This window comes from Pinus tabuliformis, chromosome 9 (assembly GCF_031772625.1).
Source record: "Pinus tabuliformis cultivar Carrire ecotype Pingquan chromosome 9, CPIR1, whole genome shotgun sequence".
Lineage (NCBI taxonomy): Eukaryota > Viridiplantae > Streptophyta > Pinopsida > Pinales > Pinaceae > Pinus > Pinus tabuliformis.
In genome coordinates, this window is record NC_142307.1 from 34,668,803 (window position 1) to 34,679,607 (window position 10,805).

The following is a 10,805-nucleotide window of genomic DNA, read 5'->3' on the forward strand; positions in this document are numbered from 1 at the left end:
CTCGATCTTGTCCTTGATAAATGCGTGACAATGCAGAGTCTTGCCAATGCCTTTTACTTCCATATTTTCCACCACCAGAACCCAGGAGCGTAATACGATGGTTCCTTCATCACTAAGAGAAGTAGTTATATTAAAAATTCCGATGAGTAACCGATGCTTCAACACCCACCTGTCAGCGTACATTATTTGCCTTCCGACGGCACCGCACTCGTGCATTAACTCACCACCTACTGACCTTGCAACCAAGACACTGCGAAGGTACCTCAGAGAGTTGGCCTTCTTAACTACCATCTTGCATAGGCACCTCGAGGAGATGGCCTTCTTAACTACTGTCTTAACACTCTGACGACCCCTACCACCACAATACAATGTTGCTTTGATGCATCCATTCAAAGGATGTGACATGAAGAATTATGTTGGTTTATGCAAATTCAACCTTGTTCTAATAACACCCCCACGTTGGCCTAACCATTTTCTAGATGGTTATTGGCACGCAACACGTGGAATAGATGAACTTTTTCAATTTTTATTATAACAAATATGTAATCCTTACCATGATTGAGGAGGTTTCATCTTCTAGGAGAGTGACATTCTTGAGAAGATTAATACATTTTTGGATGATCATCATGGAATCGCCAACTATATACAAAGTTTTGATACCAATATCCAAAATTATTTTGAATCATTTCCAGAGTGAAAGGGATTCTGCCTGATTATTGGTCGTAATGCCTGATTATGAAGGGTAATATTTCCCCTGTCTCCTTATCTTCCAAAAGAGCCATTATCCAAGATTTTGTCATAATTTCATAAACGAGAGTAAAATTCTTGTTCAACGAAATTATGCCTAGTCCTCCTAAGGCTCCTCTTAAGGAATGATATCTCTCCAGAATTTCCTAGCTTCTTTCATAATTTCCACTTCTTCTAACTTTGTTTCTTGAAGAAATACTATTGATGGGCATTCTTGTTTTATTATGTCTCTGACTGCTAGAATTTTAGCAGGGTTTCCTAGCCCCCTTATGTTCCAAGATATTAGTTTCATAATTTGTGGGTGGAGGGGGAACGACCATTGTCCTTTCCTTCTTTATTCAATTTTTTTCCTTTCAAAATTTCTGAAATGACTATTTGATTACCCAACTTTTTGTTTAGTTCTGCTTCCCTTTCTCTCTATGTCCTTTTATTTGGTCTTCCAGCTTTCTTGTTGGAATCAGTTTCCTCGCTGCTGCACTCTTCAACCCAGGATAGAGTTTGGGATAAATTCCAAGTGAAAAAACAATCCATACCTTTTTGCAGGCTACTTGGAGGTGCTTCAGTGACAGGTGCAAACGTTGGTGGGGTAGCTTCAACCCCATCCCCCTTCAGACTATTTTCTGCTACTAGTTCTCCTTCTTCTCTTTCTTCTGTCTCCTCCATGATTGTCTGAGGTGGTGCCTCCATCTCCATATCTCCATCACTCAGCACTTTGAACGGGTTCGAAGAGGACGAAACCATATTGGTGACCGACATGCTACGAGGTTTTAACATCGAGCCTTTACCTTTCGGGGCTTTCTTAGGTTTTTGCCACTGCTCCTCTTGTGTAATTGGAACATCCAGACTTTTATCATTCCCAATTTTGGTGAAGTCTCTAGCAAAGTGGCCATAGTCATGACAATGTCTGCATTTGAATGGAATTTCTTCATAGTATAAGACTTTTTTGTGCTTCCATTCTCCCAAGTTTAGATTGATTTCAGATGGAAGTCCCTTTCCAAGTCAACTTCCACAAATTTTAGCACAAGAAAATTAGGATCCTTTTGGCTCATACTTATCCAAGTATTTCCCTACTCCATTACCAATAACCCGAAGGCAATCGTTGCTCCAATAGAATATAGGGAGATGAAGGAGCTTGACCCAAACTCGAATGGGAGTAGGGATGTCCTCATTAGGATTAAAATCCAGGGTCCAAATATTTAAATACATCCCTCTGGAGCCAAATAAATATGGTCCATTACGGAAAATGACCTCCTTATCTTCTTTGTTTTCAAATAAAAAGATGAAGAAGCCAATACCAACAACAAAAAGTGCAATTTCACCTTTCATCGTGGGAGTCAAAGTTTTCTTAATCCAGGCATCCATAGATCTAGGTGAGGGTCACATTCCTATAAATTTCCTAATTAATGCTATCTTCGAATACGCCAGGGAGATGCGACGGGCTCCGTCCAGCAGGGAGATGTCCTTAAACTCTATGTTTCTCTTGATGAACTTGGAAGTTGCAGCCACAACTGGATGTAGACACTTCGGAAGGGAGGCCACAAATAAGTGGAAATAATATTCGACATCCAGAGGGGGAGGCGGAGACCCCCTCCATAGTAGCCATTTGGAGAGTTTACATGGATTCGAACCAGGTTCCCTCCAGAAACACTAGAGTTCGTACTCTCCTAGATCCCTCCAATTTAACCATATTTTTTTCTAGATCATCTATATTTATAGACTGGTTAGGTAATGGTTTATGAAAAGCTTTCACAAAAATGATTGAAAGATAGAATTATGTTAGGTGAACCGATTTTGAGTTACCGTATATTGAATATGTTTTTTGGGCTACATTTCAGCTATTTTATGTTGTTTGTTTGTTGTAGTTATTTGTGTTTTTTTTTGTAAGCTTGGTAGGACTACATCTTCATCATGTCCAACTTCTCACCCCAATCAGATGGGGGGATAGCACAATTTGAACCCAAGACTTTGGGTTCAACAAGAGTTCATTTTCACAACCATTACCAATTGAGCTACCCCAAGTGGACTTGTTTTGAGTTACCATTTGTCAACATAGGAATATGTTTTTCTCGGGTTTCATTTCAATTATTTTTATATGTATTTTCAGATCATCTATGTTTGTGTATTGGTTAAGTAATGGTTTATGGCAATTTGTCCCAAAAATAATTGAAATATGAATTATGTTAGGAGAACTAGTTTTGAATTACCATATATTGAATATGTTTTTTGGGATACATTTCAATTATTTTCATCCATTTTTTTGTTTGTTGTAGTTATCTATTTTGAGTTTCCATTTATCAATATAGAAATATGTTTTTTCTAAAGTTACATTTTAATTATTTTTATCTGCATTTTCAGATTATCTATATTTATGAACCGGTAAAATAATTATTTATAGAAAGCTTTCACAAAAATAATTAGAATATAGAATTATTATGATTTTATTATTAATTTTTTCATGTTAAGTGAAATATTTATTTTAATGATAAATTTTATTTATTACTTATTTATTTATTTTTCCCATGGAAAAATCATAATTTTCATTAAATTAGAAAACTACATGATAAAGATGCTTGATAACATATGAAGTATCAGTGGTCTGGCCACTATCTGATTGTCTAAAAAAATGTGTCAATCCCATCGAAGGGAGACAACTATAAATATTTACATATGACAAGTTCAGTAATATATAGACATAAGTTCTTTTATTGGGTGTTGCCTTTGTACTCTGCCTCCATATTCAGAAAAGTGTTGGACGATTTCTATGGGACGTCGGGTAGCAAACTAAATGAAGGAAAATGCCATTTTTATGGCTGGAATATCTGCAACAACGAGCTCTCCTCAATTTCCAGATATATGGGTTTCGCTGGCTTTGCTTCTTGGAACTCCTTCATCTACTTGCGCCTTCCTATCATCCAAAGGAGGCACTCTAGTAAAGATTGGCTCCCAATGGTCGAGAAATTTAAGAAAAAAATTCAGTCTTGGGGCTTCTCATGGTTTAACCTTGCAGGGAAAACAATGCTTATTAAGTCTGTCTTATCTAGCCTGCCCATCTTCCAATTCTCAGCCATGTTGGCTCCCTCCAACATCCTCAAGAAGATGGAGGAATGGATTCAAAGGTTCTTTTGGAAAGGAGGCAAAAAAATTACAGGAAGATCCCCCTTGTTAGTTGGGACAAAGTTTCCAAACCTTTGCTAGAAGGAGGTCTGAATTTCAATGATCCGAGGACTCAAAATATTGCTATGGGGGCTAAGATTTTGTGGAGACAAATAGCTCTGAAACTAGACTAGTCCCAAAAGGTGTTATGGAAGAAATATTTCAGGGGTCAGAGGCTACGAAGCTTGGATAACCTCACCCACACCAGCAAAGGCTCTCAAATCCACAGGCTTTGCATGCATGTCTTACGTCTGATACAAAAGCATTCCTATTGGATCATGGGTAATGGCAAGCTCATTAATATTTGGACTGATAAAATCATGAGTGAAGAACCATTGAGTGAACTCTAAGATCTCTCTGAGCTTCGAAGCTGGATGTTAAATAGTGGCATCAAAACTTTGTGGGATATTTCTAGCTGGAAGAATAATTCGTGGGTAGGTTAGAAGAAGCCTCAAATGTCGGATGCTCTAGATCAGGCGTGGTCATTCCTACTGACTAAGCTGAAGGGAATGAACCCGATGAGCATCAGGAAACAAGATAAGAGAGGTTGGGGCTCTCTATCTAGTTCTTACACTGTTGCACAAGGCTATGCACAACTCAAAAAAATTCCCCACGTCCCTTGCTGCCCAACGACTTGGCGAGGACTCTGGAGGCAGAAATGTGTGCCAAAAATTGATTTTTTTCAGTTGGATGTTGTGCCACAACAACATTTTAACTGAGGATAGACTGAAAAAGAAAGGCTTCCTAGGCCCTTCCATATGTAATCTTTGTCTGGAAAATGAGGAAAATGCCACTCATTTATCGATTGAATGCAGGTTCACCAAGAGCATTTGGGCTGATGTGTTTTCCTCATGGGGATCCTCTATTCATCTGCTAAACTTGGTTGCTGGATACTTTGATGATTAGGCTGATCTCTATCTCGGAAAACTCCCCAATAACAACTGGTTCAAGGCAGCTTGGATGGTTTATCCAAAATTCATTTTCTGGCAGATATGGATTGAGCGCAACCATAGAATTTTTCAAGAAAAAGCATAGAAGGGAAACCTTGTTTTGTTAAAAGCCAACAACCTGCTAAAGGAATTTCTTGGTGAGAAATTTGAGAAGCTGGGAAAAAATAATTTAAATCCTCAAGAACTGGCATGGGGGGGAAAGCTTGGCCTTCAGTTTTATGAGGATGAGAGACAGTTCCAAACTACGAAAAATTGGCAGATTAGGCTTGCTGAGTGCGATTTCTGCATTTGGCTCAATAATTGTGACAACTCTTCCTTGTTTTTTGATGGGGCTGCCAAAGGCAATCCAGGAATTGCTAGGGCTGGGGGTGTCATCAGGAATGCGAATCGCTACATAGAGAACAGGTATGCCTGGGGCCTGGGCCACAGTACAAAAATGCAAGCTGAGGCCATGGATTTATTGCAAGGCCTTAAGAATTTACAGGTTCTTGGTATTGAGAAAGCCAATATTCTTGGTGAGTCCCAATCCTTGATTCAAATTCTTGTGGATAACACATCCCCGAGGGACTTTCGGCTAGCAAGAGTCGTTGCCAGAATAAGGAAGCTACTTGGTTCCTTTCTTCAAGTGAATCTTTTCCACATTCTTCTATAGAATAATAAGGAAGCGGATGCGGAAGCCAACAAAGTAGTCCTCCTTCCTGCAGGCACCTGGATTAGAGACAAGGTCGAAGATTGGGATCCAATCCCTTAATTATAGATGTATATATATATATATATATATATATATATAGACATAAGAATATGCTTGTTGTACTACGAAACAACCCCCCGATTTATAACAAACAATAGCTAGGCTTAGAATTTTAAATGGGGACCCTTTTAAATTTTTAGGCTTAGGATAATAAAACCCTAACTTTAAGAAAATTCCTAGTGAAACCTGCAAAACTAAATAAGGATGAAATCCATATCATAGATCGCAAATCACACTTTTCCACATGACCATGTTAAAAAACCTTTATAAAAGTGCGGTATGTGATTAGGTCTCCCGTTGCGATAACATCACCTTGTCATTTCGTAATCGCATTTCACACTTCACATAGTTCGTGAGAAACTTGACCAAGCCGTTAGAAAAACCACAAGCGATTTGCAAAATGCGATATTGTGATCTTCACAACCGCATTTCGCTTAATACATCCAATAACGCTATACTATATCCCTTTTAAGAGTGTGATGTGCGATTGAATATTGTCAGAAAATGATGAGGGCGAAACAGGGGAGAGGAGAGCTGCGGGATGAGCGCTAGGGTTCGCGCTAGCAGACAAGAGTGACAGGGTCACGGTCTGGTTTAGACCGTAGGCTGAGCGCGCAGACCTGCCAGGGCAGAGTCTCTCAGTTTGCTGGCACGGGTTGGGTTAGGTTTCAAGAAAAAACCAGTGAGGGAGAACCTAACCTTGTGATATCGCCCTGAACGAAATGGGAGAGCCAAGGGGGGGGGGGAGAGATCCCCTCCTTAAAAAACGTGGTCATGGGAGAAACAAGTACGGGAGGAGAGCAGCATATGGAACGGGAAAATCAAATCCCAGTAATGGGCAACTTATGGCAGAAACGAATGAGAGGAAAATGCTTACCGAGGGCTCAGAAACAGCCTAGGTATGTTGTTCCCCATAATAAATTGGAGGAATACAACTGCTATATGAAGGATCATGCTCTACAGATGGATTGATCAGCGCTGGAGACCTAAGGGGCAGATAGATCTTAAACTTGGTGCTCAAGGTTTCTTCACAGCAATATTTTCGAATTTGGAAGACAAGAACAGAATCTTCGAAGAGGGTCCCTATTTCTTGAACAATGCGGGGCTATTCATGAAGTTTTGGGAGGAGAGATATAATCCTGAAAAGGAGAAAATGCTTGATGCACCAGTCTGGGTCAGGTTATTTGGGCTTCCTGATGAGTTCTGGGAGCCGGGGATCTTGGAAGGAATAGGCAACTCGATTGGCAGCTTTGTCAAAATTGCAGAGGCTACGAAAAGAGGTAAGTATAATGCCTATGCGAGAATCTGCGTTTACATAAACCTGGCTGATCCCCTCCCAGAAAATGTTGAGGTTGAGTACCATGACGAAGTCTGGAAACAGCCAATTGATTACGAACATATCCCTTTCCGATGCCGAATATGTCACGAGTATGGCCATTTATATCGGCAATGTCCCCTTAATAAAGAGGAAGAGAGCAGGAAAAGTCAGGCGAATCAACAGAGAACCACCGAGAGAGCGGAGGATCCAGAGAGAGGATTTCAACAGGTAGCCAGGAAAAGAAGACCGAATAAAGAAGGACCAAAGACTCAATCCCAAAAGCAACCCAGTCAAGCAAAAAATCAGAACAAATATCAAGTATTGCAGAGCGAAGATGAAGAGTATGAAGTAAATCTGGAAGACGATGAGGATCCAGAAAATAGCCCAATGGAAATCTCAGGAGAGGAGAAAGGGAAAGGAACAACTATTAGCAAAGTCAACAAAGGAAAAACAGAGGAAGAGGCAACAGAAGCAGATTTAGTGGCTCAGATGGAAGTGGAAAACCAGCCTGAAACTGAAGCAGAAGAAGAGAAAATCATGAGAAGGCTGATCCAGGAGTGGAAGTATTTAGACAGCAGATTCATACCTGAAGACCAAAGGCAGCTATATAAGGAAGTATTCCAGAAATACAAAGCGAAAAAAGGAGAACCCCCGGATGCACCAGCAATGTTAGAGAGTGAGCAAGGGACTGAAGATAAAGGAACAGGCATCTCGGGCAAAAACAGCAGAAAGAGAGGTCGGAAACCAATGAGTGAAACGATCCAGACGGTGGGAGAGATATTGATAAACTCAGGTAAGGTGATACCTCTGTCGGAGGTATTCTTCCCCTCATATAAAAAGTTTTAAATGATAGTTGTCAGTTGGAATATTAGGGGTTTGAATAGTAGAGGTAAGCAAAGGTATATGAAGGATAAGTTGCAAAAAGAAAAACCTAGTATTCTGATCTTACAGGAAACAAAGATTTTGATTCACCAACTTGAAGAAATCATAGAAAAAAGTAGATTACCATACCAGGTGATGGGGCAAGATGCAACGGGCTTTGCAGGAGGACTCGCAATCCTGTGGAACCCAAATGACATTTCTATAGATAACTGGGTGAGTATGAGTGGAATCCTTTCTGGGCTGGGAAGGGTTGTGGGAACCAAACATCAGGTGGTTATTTCAGGAGTTTATGGCCCCCCGACCCCTGGGAATAAGGAACAGTTCATCAACGGTGTTAAAGCGATCCGCAATCTGTATCCTGAAGCTGCTTGGATTATTGGTGGAGATTTCAATCTGATCAGATCCTTGGAAGAGAAAAAAGGAGGGATTAGGAGGAGGGATCATTATATGGACAGATTTAATGAGATGATAGAAGAGCTCCGGCTAGTGGATATCCAAACCATTAACGGGATATACACTTGGAACAATAGAAGGGGAGGCAAAAACCAAATTGCCTCCAGGTTAGATAGATTTTTAGTGTCTGAAGCCATAATGAATAAAGATGTTTTTGTGGAGGCCAAGATCATTCCAGCTCTGGGATCTGACCACTGGCCGATTCGATTAGAGATTGACATCAAAAAGATCCAGGGGAAAAGGCCTTTCCGATTTGAAGCTTTCTGGCTAAGGGACCCAGAGTTCATCAAGAGAATCGAGAAATGGTGGAAACAAAGTAATAGTCAGGGCAGATGCAGAATGCAAACGTTCCAGTTAAAATTGAGAGAGCTGAAAGGGAAAATCAAGAAATGGAACAAAGAGGAATTTGGCAACATTTTGGAGGATAAACAGAAGCTGGAAGGGGAAATGACTGATCTCCAACAGAAGATAATTCTAGAAGGAAGAACGGAGGAAAGCACTCTCAAGGAAGGGGTAATCCTTGGCAGATTGGAAGAGAGGAGGAAGCAAGAGGAGATCCTCTGGCGCCAAAAATCTAGGATAAAATGGCTGAGGGAGGGAGAATGAAACACTAAATTCTTTCATCAGGCCATGGTCAAGCACAGGCAGGGAAACAAAATACTATCAATCAAGGACAGAAATGGGGAAAGAGTGGTTGAACAGAATGAAATTGAACAAGTGTTGATAGATCACCATAAGGAAATTTTAACCGAACCTCCTGGTGACAGGACGAGAGCCATACAAGAGATATGCTCTGCTATCCCTAGACTGGTCACAGAGGACCAAAATAAAGCGCTCATGAGGGCCGTGACCTTAGAGGAGCTGGAAGAAGTTGTGAAGGCAATGAAGAAAGGGACAGCCCCTGGATCGGACAGCTTCACTGTGGACTTTTACCAGGCTGGTTGGCACTTCTTGGGACAAGAAATTCTGGAGCTTGTTGAGGAATCAAGAATAAATCAAAAGGTATGGCCATCTCTTAACTCTACCTTTTATGCTCTTATTCCTAAGGGAGACAACCTGGAGGAGGCTAATGGCTTTAGACCTATAGCTCTTTGCAATGTCATTTACAAAATAATCACGTCCTTGATTGCTAAACGATTAAAACCTCTCTTAGACAACTTAATCTCGGCTGAACAAACGGGTTTCGTTGAAGGCAGGCAGATCCTTGATGGTCTTGTTGTAACTCAGGAGGTGATCCACTCCTTGAAAGCTAAAAAGCAAAAAGGTATGATGATAAAATTAGATTTATCCAAAGCTTATGATAGACTAAATTGGAAATACCTTGCTACAGTCCTGGAAAGATTTGGTTTTCACCAAAGATGGATTGCTTGGATTCACAATCTGATATCCACTCCTCATTTCTCTATCCTGGTTAATGGAAGTCCTTCAAAAACTTTCAACGCCTCCAGAGGGATTCGTCAAGGTGATCCGCTGTCCCCTTTTTTATTTATCCTAGCTGCTGAAGGACTAGGGAGATTCATCAAACAAGAAAGAACAGCAAATAGAATTAAAGGATTGCAAATTTGGGGAAACAACTTGCCCCTGACCCATCAACAATTTGTTGATGACATTATGCTGTTCGGGGAACCAACGGTAAGAGAAGTCCAAAATTTAAGGAGGATCCTTGATCTATTTTCAGCTGCCTCGGGATTAGAAATCAACAAAGATAAATCCTGCATCTTCATCTTCAACACAATAGAACAGGTCAGATCCCATCTAATCAGAATTCTTGGATTCAAAAGGGGGGAATTACCCACTAAATACCTGGGCAATATTCTTGACTTCACTTCTAAAAAGTTGAAAAACTGGCAGGGAGTGTTGGACAAGCTTAATAACAAGATTGCCAATTGGACGTTCAGAGTTCTGAATATTGCTGGAAGAGTTATTCTTGCTAAGTCGGTTCTTCAGGCTATCCCTATCTATCCTTTATCGATTATGGCTGCCCCTGCTGGGGTTTGTGCAAAAATCAGAGAAATTATCCGAAAATTCATATGGAGTGGAGCTGATCAAAAGAAAAAATGGGCTCTGGTCTCATGGAATCAACTCACTGAAAGAAAAGAACAAGGAGGGTTGGGATTAAGGGACCCGGAAATTCTAAACAAGGTCCTGGGAGCCAAGCTATGGTGGAGATGGCTTAGTGGAGGAAGTGATCTATGGAAAACTATTTGGAGGACTAAATACAGAATGCCCAACTCACCGGTTGACATCTTAAGACTACAAGAAATTCCCCGAGGCTCCACTATTTGGGAATTAGCCTCTCAAAACAGAGATCTGATAGACAAGCACACTTTCTGGGAAATCAGAGGAGGGTCAGAGGAAAACTTCTGGGAAGATAGCTGGCAACAACGAGAAAGGCTGAACAGCATTCAAATCCTTCTCCAAGTCCGTGATAAAACTGCAGGGAACAGACCGAAAGTAAAGGATTATTGGAAAGAAAATGATATGCCGGAAGGTTGGAGGGTCTGGGAGGAACCGACAAAATGGGATCAGGGTCTTAATTCTGATATCCAAG

General features: G+C 40.7%; 1 protein-coding gene across 1 annotated transcript; it reads left to right on the forward strand.

Annotated features, from left to right (window-relative positions):
• The first annotated feature begins 6,375 nt into the window (after positions 1–6,375).
• On the forward strand, positions 6,376–8,860 carry LOC149147002 (uncharacterized). The gene is made up of 3 exons (XM_089441683.1): positions 6,376–6,500; positions 6,565–7,735; positions 7,871–8,860. The coding sequence occupies exons 1-3, from the start codon at positions 6,376–6,378 to the stop codon at positions 8,858–8,860; spliced, it is 2,286 nt and encodes a 761-aa protein (XP_089297809.1).
• The last annotated feature ends 1,945 nt before the right edge of the window (positions 8,861–10,805 follow it).

Excerpts from the sequence above, each read along its gene's own strand:
- LOC149147002 (XM_089441683.1), top strand. The coding sequence starts at position 6,376 with ATGGGAGAAACAAGTACGGGAGGAGAGCAGCATATGGAACGGGAAAAT. Across the intron at positions 6,501-6,564 it reads AGGGCTCAGAAACAGCCTAG|ATGGATTGATCAGCGCTGGA; the intron begins GTATGTTGTTCC and ends CATGCTCTACAG. Across the intron at positions 7,736-7,870 it reads AGGTGATACCTCTGTCGGAG|GAAACAAAGATTTTGATTCA; the intron begins GTATTCTTCCCC and ends CTGATCTTACAG.